Source organism: Oncorhynchus gorbuscha, linkage group LG24 (genome assembly GCF_021184085.1).
Source record: "Oncorhynchus gorbuscha isolate QuinsamMale2020 ecotype Even-year linkage group LG24, OgorEven_v1.0, whole genome shotgun sequence".
Taxonomy (NCBI): Eukaryota; Metazoa; Chordata; class Actinopteri; order Salmoniformes; family Salmonidae; genus Oncorhynchus; species Oncorhynchus gorbuscha.
In genome coordinates, this window is record NC_060196.1 from 61,308,666 (window position 1) to 61,331,748 (window position 23,083).

At 46.8% G+C, this 23,083-nt stretch overlaps 1 protein-coding gene across 1 annotated transcript in view; it reads right to left on the minus strand.

The window, feature by feature from the left end:
- Positions 1-569: 569 nt before the first annotated feature.
- The window catches only part of LOC124012284 (uncharacterized protein KIAA1522 homolog), a 42,482-nt gene continuing 19,968 nt past the window's right edge, over positions 570-23,083 (minus strand). The window contains exons 2-10 of the mRNA XM_046325747.1: positions 15,339-15,500; positions 9,593-9,636; positions 9,327-9,459; positions 6,988-7,095; positions 6,629-6,771; positions 6,200-6,385; positions 2,485-5,497; positions 1,457-2,425; positions 570-816 (exon numbers count right to left, since the gene is read on the minus strand). Coding sequence (XP_046181703.1) covers positions 770-816; positions 1,457-2,425; positions 2,485-5,497; positions 6,200-6,385; positions 6,629-6,771; positions 6,988-7,095; positions 9,327-9,459; positions 9,593-9,636; positions 15,339-15,500 — 4,805 coding nt within the window. The 3' untranslated portion in view covers positions 570-769. The remainder of the gene's footprint in view (positions 817-1,456; positions 2,426-2,484; positions 5,498-6,199; positions 6,386-6,628; positions 6,772-6,987; positions 7,096-9,326; positions 9,460-9,592; positions 9,637-15,338; positions 15,501-23,083) is intronic.

Below are 23,083 nucleotides of genomic sequence, written 5' to 3' on the forward strand. Positions count from 1 at the left end.
GCATTCACGGTAAACGCTGCACGTGTCGGCTCAAATCGGAAATTACCTTTAAATTGATTTATCAGAATCTGTAACGCTTCAGCTTTACAGACTGAATAGAGGCCTAGAGCTCTATGGTTTAGATACTCCATAAAGGAAGCTTTATTATCAAAGAAAACAAGCCCATTGTTTTAAATATGAAGGCTTTTGGAGAAGCGTTCACATATTTTAACTGAGTTGATTTCTTAAGTGAATACTGTTTTGATTATCTCGCTCTCTCCATAGCTCGCTCTCTTTCTCTCTTTCTCTCTCTCTCTCTCTCTCTCTCTCTCTCTCTCTCTCTCTCTCTCTCTTTCTCTCGTCTGTCTTTCTCTCGTCTGTCTGTCTGTCTGTCTGTCTGTCTGTCTGTCTGTCTGTCTGTCTGTCTGTCTGTCTGTCTGTCTGTCTGTCTGTCTGTCTGTCTGTCTCTCTGTCTGTCTCTCTGTCTGTCTCTCTGTCTGTCTCTCTGTCTGTCTCTCTGTCTGTCTCTCTGTCTGTCTCTCTGTCTGTCTCTCTCTCTGTCTGTCTCTCTGTCTGTCTCTCTCTCTGTCTCTCTCTCTGTCTCTCTCTCTCTCTGTCTGTCTCTCTCTCTCTCTCTCTCTCTCTGTCTCTCTCTCTCTGTCTCTCTCTCTCTCTGTCTCTCTCTCTCTCTGTCTCTCTCTCTGTCTCTCTGGGTCTTGCAGTTGTCGCTTTGTTCCTCCGTCTTAGTCCCAATCCACAAAAGTTCAGTCCACACAAAGCAGTCTTTTTTTCACAAGGGCATCGGTGCTTCTGCAATGCTAGACGTCTCCATTTTACCTAGAAAACAGTAGGAAGCAGTTACACTCAGAAGGTGGGAATTAGGTAGCCATCTGAGACGCAGACAGAAGGCTATGACAAATGTACAGTTACACTATATGATAAACAAGGAGTATTCTGTGGGCTAATTCGATTGGTTACTTTATCGTGGGTGTAACACCATTAGCGTCGGTTGGGCCATGTGCTAGTAGTGAATATTTCCCTCGGGAAACAGAATTTAGACAGGGTTCTATTGTGAGTGGAATGTCATTTTCTTTTCATTAGCAAGGTGAGCTCAAGTTGCCGTGCAATGCTATGCAGCTATAAGGGCAACGTCTGTGTGGGTGTCAATGCTACATTGCTAAGCATTCTTCAGCGTGGTGGTAATGCTAACGGCTACATTCTGTCATGTCTATGACTGGGGAAAGACATGTTGTGGTTGATGTCGTCCACAGAATTAAGCACATTGTGCCTGTCTCAAAAGTATTGATTCTTCAGTGAAATAATTCAGTAAAACATAAAACCACGCAAGATCAATTCCATGCACTATCAACATAATAAAAAAACGCCTTATATTTGACTTAAAATGTACATATTTGTAAGAATATGTAATAATATGTCGCAACAATCGTATTCTCGGTGTTGTGTTTGGTGTTCTTACTTGCTGTATTGTGGTCCTCTGTCAGTGCTTTCTGGCCCGCAGGTCGCACCGTCTCTGTCTCCTCGTTAGCTTCTGTTCCCCTTGGTGACGGAGTGCTCCTCTCACTCTGAGAACCACCCGTCACTCTAGAAAAAACAGTCTTCTCCAAGGTCGCTAACGGCAACACTGGAAGAACTGGTTTCTTAGCCACGGGTGGTGGAACCCTCCTCGGAATCCCGGTTCTTCCAGCGTTGCCGTTAGTGACCGTGGAAGCCGTCGATTGGTCGGAAACCTTCATGAGCACGGCGGCTAGGTTCTTTTGAAGGCTCGCCTGCATCTCGGGGGAGGAAGAGGCGACAGGCGTTTCTATAACGACCTTCTTTGAGCTCCTGGAGAAGATGAAGCTAGCAGTGGAAGCGGGGGACTTTAGCATGTCGCCCCCTTCTGGTGACATTGGGGATAACGTCTCATATTCACCACCACTGCTACTGGGGAATGAGGTGGAGGATGGCATTCTAAAGCGCGTTAGAAGACCATCTCTGGAAGACATGGCCGCTGTCTTCATGCGGATAGCTTCCTGCAAGCGCATCGAGGGGGCGATGATCGACGGTGATGATGACTTCAATGACAAAGGTGTGGATTTTATAGATGGGGATTTCCGGATTGGTTTTTGGGGTGTTGTGTTCTGGGATCCAGGGGTTTGGGTTGGGATTGGACTCTGATCGTGAGCAGGTGGATTCCCCTTGTTGTAATTATTGTTGTTGTCGGAAGGCGTTTTCATCTGGTCTTCACTGACGTCGACCGATCTGAGACGTACCATTTGAAGCAGAGAGGGTGTGACCAGTGGAATGTTGGCGTCTTCTTTGGGAATGGGGACACTGTTGTGCCTAGACAGATGCTCTGTGTTCCTGGTCTCTCTGTTCACCAAGCTGAGCTGTCTCCTGGCAGGGGGTTGGTTCTCAAATGGGAGGGGGGAGAAGAGGTGGGACATTCACGGGGGGTGGAATGGGGGCACTCACAGCAGGCTCAGTGTGCATCGGATCTTCAAATTGTACAGGGGAAGGGAAGGGGACACTGATAAGAGATGGAGGAGAGATACTTGAGGGGGGGCAACAAGGATGTTTTCATTGGTGGTGAGGGAGGAGCCTCCTGGGGTGGGGGAGGGACATCCTCTGATAGAGCCAGGACTTCATGTGACCGAGGAGAAGTTTGTGTTGGTTGAGTTATTGCTTCCTGCATTGTGATTGGCTGCTGGGCAGATTGCTTGACCTCTGCCTCTTTCTTATTGGGCTGAACTGGAGAAACGACAGTTGACTCATTTGCGGGAATTGTTTGGAGCTCAGCTGATTCCGATACCTCGGAGCCGGTTTCATCAGTTGGAACAGCATTAGAATTCAGAATCACCTCTTCAGGTCTATCCTCCTTCATCTCCATTTGAGCCGGAATGGGTGACAGATCTGCAGTTTCCCCATTCACAGTCGCCCAAGCCACAGTTGCTCCATTCACAGTTTCCGTAACCTCCTCCACATCCAGAGCCACAATGGACGCCTCCTGGACATCAGTGACTGTGTTACAGCTCTCCACTACATCTGGCAAGCTCTCCGTCATGAAGGGAGGGGGAGGAGGTGGAAAGTCCATCTCATCTGGCTCATCAAAGACTGAATCTGCCGGCTCCTCTGGTGGGGGTGGAGGGGGCCAGCAGGGCTCTACTATGGGAATCTCTTCCTCACACTCCTCCTCTACCTCGGGTGGGGGAGTGGACACTAAGGAGGGAGGCGTCTTAGAAGGGGGTGGAGGAGGGTGGTGGGCAGGGGGAGGAGATGCTGGAGGAGAGACCCTGTCCACTTTGGGAGGCTCCATGGCAAGGGTCTGTGTAAATGCCTCTGGTTTAGTGGGACTTTCCTCTGTAGTGTTTTCAGTAGCACTCTGACCTTCGACCTCCTTAGCAACTACCTCAACTTCCTTAGCAACTACCTCAACTTCCTTAGCAACTACCTTAACAACTACCTCAACCTCAACTTCCTTAGCTACCACCTCTACCTCCGCCTGTAGGGAACACTTCTCACTCTCGCTGGGAGATTCTACCTTCTCCTCTACTGTGACCTCATCAAATGGCAACATTTTTTGAATGTCTGTTGTTACTTGAACTACAGGTTCTTTTCTACGAGTACTTTTCTTCATGACAGGAGGGGGTTCCTTCTTTGGAATCGTAGCTAAACTAACTTGTGTCTCCAGACTCTCTTCTTGATCCTTGACCTGTACAATACTACTACTACTCTGCTCCCGGTTTTGGTTCTGGTTCTGGACCTCTACACATGCTTCTACCCTCTCTGCGATCATCGCCGAACTTCCTTTTTCTTTCGTTTGACTTTCTGTGCTCTCGACTCCCTGACTAACACAATCGGATACCTCAGACACCTGCTCTAGCGTAGGCTCAGTTTCTTCTTTCGAAACAATGTATTTGCTTTCTGATTTTATCAAAGGGACTTCCTCTACGGTAGCCTGCTTTTCATCTGAGCCTTGAGGCTCTTCGCAAAGAGCTTCAGTTCGAGGTTCCTGCTTTTGCTTAATGATGTCAGCTTCATCTTTTAGTTCCTGTTGCCTCTGGAGCTGTGCTAGCCTGTTGACGTTGGGGCAAGGACCGCACAGCAGTTCGAAGGTGTGTCTGTTGTGGACCCAGGTTTCCGGGGGTGGCGGGGAAGGGGCTTTGATGTTGGGGGGTGGCGGAATGTTAAGCAGCTCTCTGATCGCCATGGATGCAGAGCAACGGGTCGGGGTCACCGTGGTCACCGTTGGTTGCTTTTCTGTTGTCCTTAGAGGTGGTGGGGAGGCCTGCTGGGGTGTGCTAGGGATGTTTTTTGAAGCCTCTTGATTGACGTGTTCTGAGGTGACTGAAGACAGGGAGTTGAGGGAAGACGAGATAGAGGCTGCCGAGGAGGAAGCTCTTGAACCGGAACGTTCCGGTTTGACCGGCATCTTCTGGTGTTTACCTGGCGAGGCGAAAGGGCAGATCCCCTTGAGGGAGAGCGTCGGCGTTCCACTCTGCGTTGAGTACCCACTGGAGGGGGAAATGGTCTTTTCAAATGTATCTCCCTCTGAGGGAGCTTTCTGTGGGGAAGAGCTGATGGACCCTGGCCTACCACCAGGGTGGGGCTGTGTGGGACTCAGAGGATTAGAGGCTGTGGAGGATCTTGTACCATTTAAAGAGTTAAACGCAAATGAGTTGGATACAGGGATAGAGCTCTTTGTGATATCTTTGTAGAGCTCTTTAGAGATCTCGATAGTAACCAAGCTTGTGTCCTCCGCAGTCTCCACCTCCCCACCCACAGAGTCACTGAGGTCTTTAATCTCCACCAGTCGCCTCTTTATCATCTCCTCATGGTGCAGGGAGTTGGTTCTCCTGGGGGGAGCCGGGGGCAGCTTGGTCTTCATGACCGACAGACTGCGAGAGAATCTATGAGAGTCTCCAACATCGCTCATCTCCCCAGCACTGACAGGCCCAGATAGATCCGACTCAGGTCCCCCCTGAGCAGTTGCAGTACCAGTAACCTTACTGGTGCTGCTGACCCAGCTAGCTGAGCTTTGTAGGCTCACCAGGTCCTGGTCCCCAGCACCAGGCTGCTGCAGCAGTCTCTCCTGCCCAACGAGGCTCACTGTCTGTGAGTTAGCAGGTCCGAAGCTCCCCTTCGTGGAGGAGATGGCGGAGGAGTTGGACTTGATCATCTCGGAAGACTGCGAGTGGCTCCAGCCGGATCCCGAAGTCGCTGAGCGTGTGGTCGCCGTAGAGCCATTGTCACGGAAACTACTGTCACCATGGGAAAGGGCTTCGCCGCCATCATAGCAACCATCGCCACCCGACCTCCTCGAAGACGCGGGGCTTACTGACGACACAGATGCCGGGCTGCTCTTGCTGACGGTGTGGACCGTTCCTTTCCCATTGTTTCCATTGGTATGGCTGGTTCTGCGGTCAATCTGTATGACGTCGACAGAGGCCGGCAGGTAGGCGTTGGGGATGATCTTAGACAGGTAGGTGGCCTGGGGAGAGATGGACATCACCGGACCCTGGGAGGAGGCAAACACAAGGATCAACATGGAGCTGTGGCTCTGTCATACTATGTAGTGTACTGTGGAGCTGTCCTACTATGTAGAGAACTGTGGATCTGTAATATTATGTAGAGGACTGTGGAGCTGTCATATTATGTAGAGGACTGTGGAGCTGTCATATTATGTAGAGGACTGTGGAGCTGTCATATTATGTAGAGGACTGTGGAGCTGTCATATTATGTAGAGGACTGTGGAGCTGTCATATTATGTAGAGGACTGTGGAGCTGTCATATTATGTAGAGGACTGTGGATCTGTCATATTATGTAGAGGACTGTGGAGCTGTCATATTATGTAGAGGACTGTGGAGCTGTCATATTATGTAGAGGACTGTGGAGCTGTCATATTATGTAGAGGACTGTGGAGCTGTCATATTATGTAGAGGACTGTGGAGCTGTCATATTATGTAGAGGACTGTGGAGCTGTCATATTATGTAGAGGACTGTGGAGCTGTCATATTATGTAGAGGACTGTGGAGCTGTAAGAATATGGATCTTATTTCAGTGGTTCAGATAACAAGCTTGATGGTAGATGACCATGTGACATGACTAGCAACATCCCAGGGAAATACGTGTCATTTAGCAGACATTGTTTATCCAGTAGTGGGGGCAAAAATTTCCGTATAGATGGAAGAAACGTGGAGAAAAACACTGTTCACTCACAAGTGGCTCCTGGAGGAAGTTGGGGAATCCAACGGAGCAAGAGGAGGTCGTGCCCGGCACGGCCAGAGATCTGGGCCTCTGGGTGGAGGAGAGACGAGAGTCCAGTCCCCTGTGGTGCCTGAAGCCCTGGTCGTCCCTGTAAACAGACTGGAGGTGGTGTCTCAACAGCTGTTCCTCTCTGGATGCCTATTTAGGTGAGATTAGTTGTAATTATAGTCATTTTAGTGGATTCTTGTTTAACATAAACAATAACTACCTTAGTTTCAAAGAATCCTTATTGGAAATAAAACCGAAGTTATGTTTTGTCATGAACGTAGCAGTCTGTAATTAAATGTATGACACTAACGTAAAGCAGAAAATAAATGTACTTGATCAGCTGGGGGTTGTAAAAGTAAAAACAAGGCTCACCGCCAGTTCTGAGACATGTACCTTAGCTCCATCGTGGTTGACTAGAGGGGTCTCTCCGTCGATGGTGGGGATGACAACCACATCTGGTTGGCTGTCACTACCTTGTCCTCCAGAGCCGTTCGGGAGCTTGGAAGGAACTTGGTACGCAGACCCACTGTGCAGGTCTAGAAGGAGAACGATGGGAAAACATCGCATCACCTCATTTGAATATGACAAAAGATCGTACCGTTGATTTTACTTCTTCAATGACAAGGTGGCTAAGGCTATTCGTTCAGTATAGATCCCATTTTATTCAGTGAAACCACTAACCCTGGCACGTTGTTGGTTCGCGGGGACTTCGTAAAGTGAAGCTCAGTGCAATCCATCCACTACATACGTACCCAGCTCTCTCTGGACCTGCTGGGGTATGCCCATGATGGTTGTCCTCCTGCTCCTGTTCTTCTTCTTCTCTAGTCTTTTCACTGGGTTCAGAGGCTTGAACGTGGAGCCTGAGGGAAGAGGGTTTAGAGGAGGATGAAAGATAAGACAAGTGGATTTATGAGTAAAGATGTGATGCGGGTTTAAATGCACTTTAAAAGTTTGATTTGATTTCGAAAGGGATGAAAGGAGAGATGAAGAGGGAGGAGAGTTAATATATTATATACGATATTGAGAATCACAGTCGGATTCAATAGTGAACGATTGGAATAGTGTTTGGGAGAAGATTTTTCAAAGAGAAGGACAGAAATGTGTTGGATTTAGGGCTGTGACGGTCATGGGATTTTGGATGAATGGTAATTGGCCAACCAAATGACTACGGCCTCCATAATAAGCGTTCGAAAATAGCAAAACCACAACAAAGAAGACATATTGTTTCCTCTCCTAACCCGGTGCTGCCGTAGATTACATTTGTTTGTGCTTCTGCTGACGGGACGGTCGTTTAGGAGCGAAGTTTCATCCTGTTCATTTAAGAGGCTGTGTTACCACAGAAACGGCTGACCGTCCCGTCTTCAGTCAACAGTTATGACTGTTATTTTTTATTCTCGCGGCCTTCTTCGTTTTCGTAGCTGTCGCTAACATGGTTATATGGTCATTTTGCCAGCCCTAGTTGGAACGGTTTAGGCTTCAGGAACTCAGAGGGTCTGGTTGTAAAATTACAATGAGATTCAGTGAGAGGGAATCAGTGGGTATTATGGGATTCAGAGCCTTGCCCCCAAGCTGGGACATACCAGGAAGAGGCAGAGCACTATTTGGATGGTAGAGACATTCCAAGACAGTAACAAACTACAGGTCTCTCTCTCTCTCTCTCTCTGTGTGTGTGTGTGTGTGTGTGTGTGTGTGTGTGTGTGTGTGTGTGTGTGTGTGTGTGTGTGTGTGTGTGTGTGTGTGTGTGTGTGTGTGTGTGTGTGTGTGTGTGTGTGTGTGTGTGTGTGTGTGTGTGTGTGTGTGTGTGTGTGTGTGTGTGTGTGTGTGCTTTGACTATTCTTTGTGTGTAATGAGAATTTCTGGTTTTGTCGACAGGTCTAAACAGAATCTAACCACAGTAGACAGTAGAGACCCAGTAGAGACCCAGTAGAGACCCAGTAGAATGTATGCACACATGACTGTAAGTCGCTTTGGATAAAAGCGTCTGCTAAATGGCATATATTATTATTATTATTATATAGACCCAGTAGAGACCCAGTAGACAGTAGAGACCCAGTAGAGATAGGAGACTCAGTAGAGACTCAGTAGAGACCCAGAAGAGACTCAGTAGAGACCCAGAAGAGACCCAGTAGAGACCCAGAGGAGACCCAGTAGAGATAGAAGAGACCCGGTAGAGACCCAGAAGAGACCCAGTAGAGACCCAGTAGAGACCGAGAAGAGACCCAGTAGACAGTAGAGACCCAGTAGAGATAGAAGAGACCCAGTAGAGATAGAAGAGACCTGGTAGAGACCCAGAAGAGACCCAGTAGAGACCCAGTAGAGACAGTAGAGAGACAGAAGAGACTCAGTAGAGACAGAAGAGTCCCGGGAGAGACAGAAGAGACCCAGTAGAGACAGAAGAGACCCAGTAGAAACAGAAGAGACCCAGTAGAGACAGAAGAGACCCAGTAGAGACTCAACAGAGAGACAATACAAACCCAGTAGAGACAGAAGAGACCCAGTAGAGACTCGACAGAGAGACAGTACAAACCCAGTAGAGACAGAAGAGACCCAGTAGAGACAGAAGAGACCCAGTAGAGACAGAAGAGACCCAGTAGAGACAGAAGAGACCCAGTAGAGACAGAAGAGACCCAGTAGAGACAGAAGAGACCCAGTAGAGACAGAAGAGACCCAGTAGAGACAGAAGAGACCCAGTAGAGACAGAAGAGACCCAGTAGAGACAGATGAGACCCAGTAGAGACAGATGAGACCCAGTAGAGACAGAAGAGACCCAGTAGAGACAGAAGAGACCCAGTAGAGACAGAAGAGACCCAGTAGAGACAGAAGAGACCCAGTAGAGACTTAATAGACCCAGTAGAGACTTAATAGACCCAGTAGAGACCCAACAGAGAGACAGTAGAGACCCAGTAGAGACAGAAGAGACCCAGTAGACAGAAGAGACCCAGAAGAGACCCAGTAGAGCACACACACACACACACACACACACACACACACACACACACACACACACACACACACACACACACACACACACACACACACACACACACACACACACACACACGCAGACACAAAAAACGATCTTGTCCTTTACCTTGGCGCGTGATCACGGGTCTCGTGGACATGGCTGACGATACAGCGGAGGTCGCCGCAGTAACAGAATTCCCGGCGGTGCTTCCGGACTCCTGACATCCATCCCAGTGGTTGGAGCTGACATCCTGTCCTGACTGCAGAGAGGGATTACAGGAGTGGGTGTTAGGGAAACAAGGTACTCCGTCTCTGTGTCTCTGTGCAGAAGCTGTTGTCTCTGCTCCGCTCTCTTAGTCACATAAGATTTGCTTTAAATGAACCACTACTTACGACGCCACTCTGGTCATCCTGAAAGCCCACTCCATTATTATATTCTGATGGAGAATCATAAAAAAAGGTTATTCAATCACAGATAAACCCATACATGGTAGTTCCAACAGCGACATTTAACCATCTGGAGTTGAACCCCTGTGAATATGGTCTGAGTACAAATCTTCATATCGTATAGTGTTTAGAGTGTGTAGTACTCACCCTCCTGTAGTACTCACCCTCCTGTAGTACTCACCCTCCTCTAGTACTCACCCTCCTGTAGTACTCACCCTCTTGTGAGTACTCACTACCCTCTTGTAGAGAGTAGTGAGAACATACAGGGCGTTCGGAAAATATTCAGACCCCTTTCACTCTTTTTCCACATTTTGTTTACGTTGCAGCTTAATTGTAAAATTGATTAAAAAATGGATTATCTACACACGATACCCCAGTGGAGGGGAGGAGCAACGCTAGAGATGTGAAGCAAATACAGGGAGTTAACATTTACCTGGGAAAACGGACATCAAACCAAAACAAGAACATCATCTGAACAGGGGGAACAAAACGACATAACTGTCACGCCTTGGTCATAGTGTTTTGTGTTTCGTTATATATTTGGTCAGGCCAGGGTGTGACATGGGTTTATTTTGTGGTTTTTCGTATTGGGGTTTTATAGTTATTGGGATTGCGGCTGAGTAGTGGTGTTGCATAGGCTTGGCTGCCTGAGGCGGTTCTCAATCAGAGTCAGGTGATTCTCGTTGTCTCTGATTGGGAACCGTCTTTAGGTAGCCTGGGTTTCACTTTGTATTTTGTGGGTGATTGTTCCTGTCTTTGTGTAGTTTCACCAGATAGGCTGTAATAGGTTTCTCGTTCCGTTTGTTGTTTTTGTATATGTATAAGTTATTTCATGTATCACGATCTTTGTTCATTAAAGACATGAGTAACCACCACGCTGCATTTCGGTCCGACTCTCTTTCGACAAACGAAGAACGCCGTTACAGAATCACCCACCACACACGGACCGAGTGGCATGGTAACAGGCAGCGACAGCATGAGCAGCGAAAGGAGGATGAATTATTCGGAGAATGGACATGGGAAGACGTGTTGTATGGCAAAGGTTGTTACACTTGATACTGGCCGGAAGAGATCGCCTCCCATGGGAACAGGTGGAGGCACTTAGGAGAGCAGATGCAGCAGATGATAGGAGCCGACGATACGAGGGAACACGGTTGGCAAGGAAGCCCGAAAAGCAACCCCCAAAATTTATTGGGCGGGGGCTCAGAGGGAAAGTGGCTGAGTCAGGAGTCAGACCTGAGCCAACTCTCCCTGTTAATCGTGAGGAGCAGCGATCAAAGGACTTCTGGACTTGGGAGGAGATATTAGACGGAAAAGGACCCTGGGCTCAGCCTGGAGAATATCGCCGTCCCAAGGAAGAAATAGATGCGGTTAAAGCGGAGAGGCGCTGGTATGAGGAGGCAGCACGGCGACGCGGATGGAAGCCTGAGAGTCAGCCCCAAAAACTTATTGGGGGAGGCTTACAGGGAGTATGGCTATGCCAGGTAGGAGACCTGCGCAAACTCCCTGTGCTTACCGGGGGGCTAGTGAGACTGGGCAGGCACCGTGTTATGCTATGGAGCGCACAGTGTTTCCAGTGCGGGTGCATAGCCCGGTGCGGTTCATACCAGCCCTTCGTATTGGCCGGGCTATAGTGGGCATCGAGCCAGGTAAGGTTGGGCAGGCTCGGTGCTCAAGAGCTCCAGTGCGCCTGCACGGTCCGGTCTATCCAGAGCCACCTCCACACACCAGTCCTCCGGTAGCAGCTCCCCGCACCAGGCTTCCTGTGCGTGTCCTCGATCCAGTATCGCCAGTGCCAGCACCACACATCAGGCCTACAGTGCGCCTCGCCTCTCCTGTGCTGTCGGAGTCTCCCGCCTGTTCAGCGCTATCAGAGCCTTCCTTCCCTCCTGCGCTGTCAGAGTCTCCTGCCTGTTCAGCGCTATCAGAGCCTTCCTCCTCTACAGCGCTGCCGGAGTCTCCTGCCTGTTCAGCGCTATCAGAGCCTTCCTCCTCTACAGCGCTGCCGGAGCCTCCTGCCTGTTCGGAGCAGCCTGTGCTGTCAGTCTGTATGAAGCAGCCAGAGCTGCCAGTCTGCATGAAGCAGCCAGAGCTGCCAGTCTGCAAGGAGCTGCCAGTCTGCAAGGAGCTGTCAGCCTGCATGGAGCAGCCAGAGCTGCCAGTCTGCAAGGAGCTGCCAGTCTGCAAGGAGCTGCCAGTCTGCAAGGAGCTGCCAGTCTGCATGGAGCAGCCAGAGCTGTCAGTCTGCATAGAGCAGCTAGATCCGCCAGTCTGCCATGATCTTCTAGATCTGCCAGTCTGCCATGATCTTCTAGATCTGCCAGTCAACCAGATTCTTCCAGATCTGCCAGTCAACCAGTCTCTTCCAGATCTGCCAGTCAACCAGTCTCTTCCAGATCTGCCAGTCAACCAGAATCTTCCAGATCTGCTAGTCAACCAGAATCTTCCAGATCCGCCAGCCAGCCAGGATCTATTATTGGGATTGCGGCTGAGTAGGGGTGTTGTATGGACTTGGCTGCCTGAGGCGGTTCTCAATCAGTCAGGTGATTCTCGTTGTCTCTGATTGGGAACCGTATTTAGGTAGCCTGGTTTCGCTTTGTATTTTGTGGGTGATTGTTCCTGTCTCTGTGAAGTGTTCACCACATAGGCTGTAATTAGGTTTCACGTTCCGTTGGTAGTTTTTAGTTATTTCATGTATATCGCAATCCTTCATTAAAGATCATGAGTAACCACCACGCTGCATTTCGGTCCGACTCTCTTTTGACAAACAAAGAATGCCGTTACAATAACGACAATAATTCTGACACAGGGAACAAACTGAGGCGCACACAGATATAGAGGGGGGGTAAACAACAAGGTTATGAGAGTCCAGGTGAGTCTAAAATAGCTCTGTTTTATTTTTATTTGATTCATTTTTTTATTTCACCTTTATTTAACCAGGTAGCCTAGTTGAGAACACCTTTATTTAACCAGGTAGGCCAGTTGAGAACACCTTTATTTTGAGAACACCTTTATTTAACCAGGTTAGGCTAGTTGAGAACACCTTTATTTAAGCAGGTAGGCTAGTTGAGAACACCTTTATTTAACCAGGTAGGCTAGTTGAGAACACCTTTATTTAACCAGGTAGGCCAGTTGAGAACACCTTTATTTAACCAGGTAGGCCAGTTGAGAACCAGTTATCATTTACAATTGCCTTTATTTAACCAGGACCTGGCCCAAGATAAAGCAAAGCAGTTCTACACAAACAACAACACAGAGTTACACATGGAATAAACAAACATACAGTCAATAACACAATAGAGAAATATTAAAGTCTATATACAGTGTTTGCAAATGGCGTGAGGAGGTATTGCAATAAATAGGCCATAATAGCAAAGTAATTACAATTTAGCAGATTAACACTGGAGTGATAGATGAGCAGATGATGATGATGTATAAGTAGTGATACTGGTGTGCAAAAAGGTAAATAAAAACAGTATGGGGATGAGGTAGGTAGATTGGGTGGGCTATTTACAGATGGGCTATGTACAGCTGCAGCGATCGGTTAGCTGCTCAGATAGCTGACGTTTAAAGTTAGTGAGGGAAATAAAAGTCTCCAGCTTCAGTGATTTTTGCAATTAGTTCCAGTCAGTGGCAGCAGAGAACTGGAAGGAAAGGCAGCCAAAGGAGGTGTTGGCTTTGGGCATGACCAGTGATGGTGTAATGATGGTGACCGGTGTGCATAATGAAGGAGACGCGGGAGCAGGCGTGACACCCATAATGACAAGCAAAAAAAAAAACAGAAATACCACATTTACATTTAATACCTGTATTTACATAATCACACACACACACACCCTTTTATTTGCATAATTATGCACGCCCCCTTATTTACATAATTATTCGCCCCCCTTTTATTTACACAATTATTCACACCCTTTTATTTACATAATTATTCAGACCCTTTGCTATGAGACTTGAGCTCTGGTGCATCCTGTTTCCATTGATCATCATTGAGATGTTTCTACAACTTGATTGGAGTCCACCTGTGGTAAATACAATTGATTGGACATGATTTGGAAAGGCACACACCTGTCTGTATAAATGTTCCACAGTTGACAGTGCATGTCAGAACAAAAAACAAGCCATGAGGTCGAAAGAACTGTCCGTAGAGCTCCAGAACAGGATTGTGTTGAGGCACAGATCTGGGGAAGGGTGCCAAAACATTTCTGCAGCATTGAAGGTCCCCAAGAACGCAGTGGCCTCCATCATTCTTAAATGGAAGAAGTTCGGAACCACCAAGACTCTTCCTAGAACTGTCCGCCCGGTCAAACTGATCAATCGGGGGAGAAGGGCCTTGGTCAGGGAGGTGACTGAGAACCTGATGGTCACTCTGACAGAGCTCCAGAGTTACTCTGTGGAGATGAGAGAACCTTCCAGAAGGACAGCCATCTCTGTAGCACTCTACCAATCAGGCCTTTATGGTAGAATGACCATATTGAAGCCACTCCTCAGTAAAAGGCACATGACAGCCCGCTTGGAGTTTGCCAAAAGGCACCTAAAGGACTCTCAGATGACGAGAAACAAGATTCTCTGGTCTGATGAAACCATGATTGAACTCTTTGGCCTGAATGCCAAGCGTCACGTCTGGATGAAACCTGGCACCATCCCTACGGTGAAGCATGGTGGTGGCAGCATCATGCTGTGGGGATGTTTTTCAGTGGCTGGGACTGGGAGACTAGTCAGGGTCGTGGGAAAGATGAACGGAGCAAAGTACAGAGAGATCCTTGGTGAAAACCAGGACCTCAGACTGGGCCGAAGGACCTCAGACTGGGGTGAAGGTTCACATTCCTGTAGGACAACGACCCTAAACACACAGCCAAGACAACGCAGGTGTGGCTTCGGGACAAGTCTCTGAATGTCCTTGAGTGGCCCAGCCAGAGCCCGGACTTGAACCCGATCTAACATCTCTGGAGAGACCTGAAAATAACTGTGCAGCGACGCTTCCTATCCAACCTGACAGAGTTTGAGAGGATCTGCAAAGAACAATGGGAGAAACTCCCCCAAAACAGGTGTGCCAAGTATCATACCCAAGAAGACTCCAGGCTGTAATCGCTGCCGAAGGTGCTTTCAACAAAGTACTAAGTAAAGGGTCTGAATACTTATGTAAATATGATATGGTTTAAAAAAAAATCTTTAATATTTAATAATATTTGCTTAAAGTTTCTCATTATGGGGTTTTGTGGTTTCATTATGGGGTATTGTGATGTCATTATGGGGTATTGTGATGTCATTATGGGGTATTGTGGTTTCATTATGGGGTATTGTGATGTCATTATGGGGTATTGTGATGTCATTATGGGGTATTGTGATGTCATTATGGGGTATTGTGATGTCATTATGGGGTATTGTGTGTACATTGATAAGGACACATTTTTATTTCATCAATCAAGGCTGTAACGTAACAAAATGTGGAAGTAGGGGCATGAATACTTTCAAAATGAACTGTATCTTATATTGTTACTGTTTAGAGTGTGTAATGCTGCCCCTGCTGTTGTAGTATCTGTAACCCCTCCCGTGCCTCAGTGCGTAGTGTGTAGTGTGTAGTGTGTAGTGTCACTACCTTCTTGTTGTAGTATCTGTAACCCCTCCCGTGCCTCAGTGTGTAGTGTGCAGTGTGTAGTGTGCAGTGTGTAGTGTGTAGTGTCACTACCTTCTTGTTGCAGTATCTTTAACCCCTCCCGTGCCTCAGTGTGCAGATCCTCTAGGTACTGAGGGCGACTGCCCTCGATGAACACATTCTCCTGGTAGTGTGAGGAGGAGGCTGTGTAGTGAACTGTCAACCTCTTCTGCTCATCCTGACCCTTAGGACCAGCTAGAGACAGAGAGAGAGAGAGAGAGAGAGACAGAGAGACAGAGAGAGACAGAGAGAGACAGAGAGAGACAGAGAGAGAGAGAGAGAGTTTAATAACAATGTATTGATCACCAAGAGATTGCGTTATCCAACATCTCTCTATATATACAGTTAATTTACAAATAAATTCATTAAAAATCCTATAATGTGATTTTCTGGATTTTTTTTCTTCTCATTTTGTCTGTCATAGTTGAAGTGTACCTATGATGAAAATTACAGGCCTCTCTCATCTTTTTAAGTGGGAGAACTTGCACAATTGGTGGCTGACTAAATACTTTTTTGCCCCACTGTATATACTTTTGAAGTTGGAAGTTTACATACACTTAGGTTGGAGTCATTAACTCGTTTTTCAACAACTCCACAAGTGTACCTGTGGATGTATTTCGAGGTCTACCTTCAAACTCAGTGCCTCTTTGCTTGACATCATGGTAAAATCTATGTATGGTGCTGTTGAGAAGGATAACATATATACAGTTGAAGTTTACATACACTTAGGTTGGAGTCATTAAAACTTGTTTTTCAACCACAAATGTCCACAAATGTCTTGTCATTTACAAATTTTGGTCCATTCCTCCTGACAGAGCTGGTGTAACTGAGTCAGGTTTGTAGGCCTCCTTGCTCGCACAGGCCTTTTCAGTTCAGTCCACAAATGTTCTATGGGATTGAGGTCAGGGCTTGGTGATGGCCACTCCAATACCTTGACTTTGCTGTTCTTAAGCCATTTTGCCACAACTTTGGAAGTATGCTTGGGGTCATTGTCCATTTGGAAGACCCATTTGCGACCAAGCTTTAACTTCCTGACTGATGTCTTGAGATCTTGTTTCAATATATATATATATATGTTATCCATTTCCTCAACAACCACATATATCCCATAAATCAAACAGGGATTTGTGACTGAGGGGTCAGCTGGGCTCTTGGTTGGGATTTGGTCTGGAACCAGCAACCCTGCAGTTACAAGCCAAGTGCCCCCTGTGCCATAAAGACTCGGACCTCTTGGTAGACCTTGTTATATGCTCACACACAGAGGCACCCTACACAGTGGTGTGACTGCTTTCTGGTCAGTGACTGGCAACAGGACCTGTATAACAGTGACTGGCAACAGGACCTGTATAACAGTGACTGGCAACAGGACCTGTATAACAGTGACTGGCAACAGGACCTGTATAACAGTGACTGGCAACAGGACCTGTATAACAGTGACTGGCAACAGGACCTGTATAACAGTGACTGGCAACAGGACCTGTATAACAGTGACTGGCAACAGGACCTGTATAACAGTGACTGGCAACAGGACCTGTATAACAGTGACTGGCAACACATTACATTAATACAATCATTAGAGCCCTGTAACATCCTGAGAGTTAATCAGACCAGACTGACTCCCCTTTCTGGTCTTTAATTCCACCCAATACCAGATCACTTCCTGCTCCCTCTCGTTCTCCTCCCTCTCGTTCTCCTCCCTCTCGTTCTCCTCCCTCGTTCTCCTCCCTCTCGTTCTCCTCCCCTCGTTCTCCTCCCTCGTTCTCTCTGGCCTTTCCTGACCTCTTAGTCTATCTCTCTGTCCTTCTCTCCATCTCTCTCTCCTCTCCATATCTATCTCTCTCCTTCTCCATATCTCTCTCTCTCTCTCTTTTCCTGCTATCCTCACCATATCTCTCTCATTCTCTCCATATCTCTCCTCTCTCTCTCTCTCTCTCTTGTCATTCTCTCCATATCTCTCCTCTCTCTCTCTCTTGTCATTCTCTCCTTCTCTCCATATCTCTCCTCTCTCTCTCTCTCTCTTCATTCTCTCCTTCTCTCCATATCTCTCCTCTCTCTCTCTCTCGTTTCATTCTCTCCTTCTCTCCATATCTCTCCTCTCTCTCTCTCTCTCTCTCTCTCTTCATTCTCTCCTTCTCTCCATATCTCTTTCTCTCACTCCTTTTTCCTTCTCTCCATATCTCTCTCTCTTTCTCTCCTTCTCTCTCTCTCTCTCTCTCTCTCTCTCTCTCTCTCTCTCAATTCAATTTGAATTCAAGGGGCTTTATTGGCATGGGAAACATATGTTAACATTGCCAAAGCAATGCAAAGCAAGCTCTCTCTCTCTCTCTCTCTCTCTCTCTCTCTCTCTCTCTGTCTCTCTCTCTCTCTGTCTCTCTAGTATTTGTTTGGAGGTATGACAATGATATGCACTCTGTTCCATCACCAATTTCGCTTGGTATCACTATGTTCCATCACTAGTCTGTCTAGGTATCTCTCTGTTCCATCACTAGTCTCTAGGTATCTCTCTGTTCCATCACTAGCTTGTCTAGGTATCTCTATGTTCCATCACTAGCCTGTCTAGGTATCTCTCTGTTCCATCACTAGTCTGTCTAGGTATCTCTTTGTTCCATCACTAGTCTGTCTAGGTATCTCTCTGTTCCATCACTAGCCTGTCTAGGTATCTCTCTGTTCCATCACTAGTCTCGAGGTATCTCTCTGTTCCATAGGTATCTCTCTGTTATCACTAGTCTCTGTTCCATCACTAGCCTGTTCCATCACTAGTCTCTCTAGGGTTCCATCACTAGTCTCTCTGTTCCATCACTAGTCTCTCTAGGTATCTCTCTGTTCCATCACTAGTCATCACAGGTATCTCTCTGTTCCATCACTAGTCTCTCCAGGTATCTCTCTGTTCCATCACTAGTCACCAGGTATCTCTCTGTTCCATCACTAGTCTCTCTTGGTATCTCTCTGTTCCATCACTAGTCTCTCTTGGTATCTCTCTGTTCCATCACTAGTCACCAGGTATCTCTCTGTTCCATCACTAGTCTCTCTTGGTATCTCTCTGTTCCATCACCAGTCTCTCTTGGCGTGTGAGTATCATTGGTCTCTCACCACACGCTCAATGTTTGAGGAACACGCCAATTGAATTTGCATATGTGTGTGTGTGTATTTTTAGTGACCATCTGCTCGGCAGACTTTCCGGTCTTCGCCATCTCAGAGAGCTAACCCTGGATTGGCTACTCCCTGGTGTATCTCACCGCAGGTAGTCCATACGGAAGGAGATAATCTGGACTGGCCTGGTGCAGCACCCCACTTGGCACCCTATTCCCTATAGTGCACTAGAGCCCATAAGGCCCTGGTCTGAAGTAGTGCACTACATAGGGAATAGGGTGCCATTTTGAGACACAGATCTGTAATGGTTCTAAGATAAACATACTGCTGCCTTCTTAAGTAGTGAGGAGACAGAGAGGTTAGAGTAGTGAGGAGACAGAGAGGTTAGAGTAGTGAGGAGACAGAGAGGTTAGAGTAGCGAGGAGACGGAAAGGTTAGAGTAGCGAGGAGACGGAAAGGTTAGAGTAGCGAGGAGACGGAGAGGTTAGAGTAGCGAGAAGACGGAGAGGTTAGAGTAGTGAGGAGTCAGAGAGGTTAGAGAGCGAGAAGACGGAGAGGTTAGAGTAGTGAGGAGACAGAGAGGTTAGAGTAGCGAGGAGACAGAGAGGTTAGAGTAGCGAGGAGACGGAGAGGTTAGAGTAGCGAGAAGACGGAGAGGTTAGAGTAGTGAGGAGTCAGAGAGGTTAGAGTAGCGAGAGGAGACGGAGAGGTTAGAGTAGTGAGGAGACAGAGAGGTTAGAGTAGCGAGGAGACAGAGAGGTTAGAGTAGCGAGAAGACGGAGAGGTTAGGTAGCGAGGAGACGGAAAGGTTAGAGTAGCGAGAAGACGGAGAGGTTAGAGTAGTGAGAAGACGGAGAGGTTAGAGTAGCGAGGAGACGGAGAGGTTAGAGTAGCGAGGAGACGGAGAGGTTAGAGTAGCGAGGAGACAGAGAGGTTAGAGTAGTGAGGAGACAGAGAGGTTAGAGTAGCGAGGAGACGGAGAGGTTAGAGTAGCGAGAAGACGGAGAGGTTAGAGTAGCGAGGAGACGGACAGGTTGGTAGCGAGGAGACGGAGAGGTTTGGTTGACTCTACTGCTGGGTTGGAGAGGTTGACTCTAGGAGCTGGGTTGTTAGAGTTGAGGAGACAGGAGGTTAGGTAGTGAGGAGACACTGAGGTTGTTTGGTGACTCTACTACGGGTTGTTTGGTTGACTCTACTGCTGGGTTGTTTGGTTGAGGAGACACTGGGTTGTTTGAGGAGACAGAGAGGTTACTAGTGGGTTGACGGAGAGGTTGACTAGCGACTACGGAGTTGGTTAGGTAGTGAGGAGACAGAGGGTTGTTAGCGAGGAGACAGGGTTGTTTGGTTGACTCTACTACTGGGTTGTTTGGTTGACTCTACTACTGGGAGGTTTGGTAGTGAGGAGACGGAGTTGTTAGAGTAGTGAGGAGACAGGGTTGTTTGGTTGACTCTACTGGGTTGTTTGGTTGACTCTACTGCTGGGTTGTTTGGTTGACTCTACTGCTGGGTTGTTTGGTTGACTCTACTGCTGGGTTGTTTGGTTGACTCTACTACTGGGTTGTTTGGTTGACTCTACTACTGGGTTGTTTGGTTGACTCTACTACTGGGTTGTTTGGTTGACTCTACTACTGGGTTGTTTGGTTGACTCTACTACTGGGTTGTTTGGTTGACTACTACTGGGTTGTTTGGTTGACTCTACTACTGGGTTGTTTGGTTGACTCTACTACTGGGTTGTTTGGTTGACTTTACTGGGTTGTTTGGTTGACTCTACTGGGTTGTTTGGTTGACTCTACTACTGGGTTGTTTGGTTGACTCTACTACTGGGTTGTTTGGTTGACTCTACTACTGGGTTGTTTGGTTGACTACTACTGGGTTGTTTGGTTGACTCTACTACTGGGTTGTTTGGTTGACTACTACTGGGTTGTTTGGTTGACTCTACTACTGGGTTGTTTGGTTGACTCTACTACTGGGTTGTTTGGTTGACTCTACTACTGGGTTGTTTGGTTGACTCTACTGCTGGGTTGTTTGGTTGACCTACTACTGGGTTGTTTGGTTGACTCTACTACTGGGTTGTTTGGTTGACTACTACTGGGTTGTTTGGTTGACTCTACTGGGTTGTTTAGTTGATCCTACTACTGGGTTGTTTGGTTGACTACTACTGGGTTGTTTGGTTGACTACTACTGGGTTGTTTGGTTGACTCTACTGGGTTGTTTGGTTGACTACTACTGGGTTGTTTGGTTGACTCTACTACTGGGTTGTTTGGTTGACTTTACTGCTGGGTTGTTTGGTTGACTCTACTGCTGGGTTGTTTGGTTGACTTTACTGCTGGGTTGCAGGTGTTGGCTGGTTTTCTTGAGAGAATCAGAGCCCTGAACCATCAGAGAATCAGAGCCCTCAGAACAGAGCCCTGAACCCGAATCAGAGCCCTGAACCATCAGAGAACCCTGAACCATCAGAGAATCAGAGCAAATTCTTATTTACAATGACGGCCTACCCTAACCAGGACGGACAAGCCCGGACAAACCCTAACCAGGACGGGAGGGAGGGAGGGAGAGGGAGAGAGAGGGAGGGAGAGAGAGGGAGAGAGAGAGAGATGTTTAACTTAGATAGAAAGAACTTAAGCCCTACTTTCACTCTCTCTCTCTTTTTCTCTCACCCATCGTTCTATCTAAAAAGGGTTTCAGACCAGACCAGTCTTCCTCCACTACTGCTGCAGAACCAATCAGATCAGACCAGTCTTCCTCCTCTGCTCCTGCAGAACCAATCAATACCACTCCACTGACTTCCCTGATTGTCTTACACCTGACTTTACTAACACATCTCCTCATGGAAGAGAGAGAGAGAAACGAACATGGGAAAAGATTCACAAACTAATCTCCCATTCCACAACCCTCCAAATACAAGAGAGAGAGAGACAGAACAGAACAAGAGGTGGAGAGGGGAGAGAGAGACGGAGAACAAAAGGGAGAGAGATGCCAAATAAGATAGAGGGAGACAGAGAGGAAGAAAGAAAGAAAGAAAGGAAGAAAGAAAAAAAGAAAGAAAGGAAGGAAGGAAGGAAGGAAGGAAGGAAGGAAGGAAGGAAGGAAGGAAGGAAGGAAGGAAGGAAGGAAGAAAAAAAAGAAAGGAAGGAAGGAAAGAAGGAAAGAAGGAAAGGAGAAAAGAGAGCGGGAGCTATTTCTACCCTGTGCAGACTGGCTATGTTTACATCTCTGTGTGCCTGCGTGGCATTTCAGGGTGCTGTTGTTTCCCTGTCTTCCCTCTGCCTAGTTAACTCCTACCAGCTCACACTGATCCTGAATGGGCCGAGAGAAGGGATTACACATACAGTCTCTACAAGAATATCCATCGTTTTAATGGTTGTAAATGGTTTGTTACAGGATAACATCGTTTGCAGAATGAGTTTTACTTTCGCGTTAGGAAAACTGTTTCTGGCCTGTGAACATGGGGAAGATTGAATGTATTGACGGTTAAGGAGAAGTCTGAGATTCGATAAACATTGGCTTTGGGTTTTAATCCTAAACAATACGTTCAACAGTGATGCTGTCGTCCAGAAGGTGAGGTCAGTACCGGTGCTTCAAAGCTGAGACTGAAGAACAGCTTCTATCTCAAGGCCATCAGACTGTTAAACAGCCACCACTAACTCAGAGAGGCTGCTGCCTACATACAGACTACACTACCCCTATACCATCAGACTGTTAAACAGCCACCACTAACTCAGAGAGGCTCTATGCCTGAGATACAGATCACTGGCCCCTTTACCATCAGACTGTTAAACAGCCACCACTAATCAAGAGGCACTATGTTGAGATAAAATCACTGGCCACTTTAATAAATGGATCGCTGACCACTTTAATAAATGGATCACTAGTCACTTTAATAAATGGATCACTGGCCACTTTAATAAATGGATCGCTGACCACTTTAATAAATGGATCACTGACCACTTTTAATAAATGGATCACTGGCCACTTTAATAAATGGATCGCGGGACCACTTTAATAAATGGATCACTAGTCACTTTAATAAATGGATCACTGGCAATATTTAATAAATGGATCACTAGTCACTTTAATAAATGGATCACTAGTCACTTTAATAAATGGATCACTGGCCACTTTAATAAATGGATCACTAGTCACTTTAGTAAATGGATCACTGGCCACTTTAATAAATGGATCACTAGTCACTTTAATAAATGGATCACTAGTCACTTTAATAAATGGATCACTAGTCACTTTAATAAATGGATCACTGACCACTTTAATAAATGGATCACTAGTCACTTTAATAAATGGATCACTAGTCACTTTAATAAATGGATCACTAGTCACTTTAATAAATGGATCACTAGTCACTTTAATAAATGGATCACTAGTCACTTTAATAAATGGATCACTAGTCACTTTAATAAATGGATCACTAGCCACTTTAATAAATGGATCACTAGTCACTTTACACACATTTATCACAGACAGACATTTAATAAAGACAGACATTTAATCACAGACAGACATTTAAATGGATCACAGACAGACATTTCTTCACAGACAGACATTCTACAGACAGACATTTCTTCACAGACAGACATTTCTTCACAGAAAGACATTTCTTCACAGACAGACATCTCTCACAGACAGACATTTCTTCACAGACAGACATTTCTTCACAGACAGACATTTCTTCA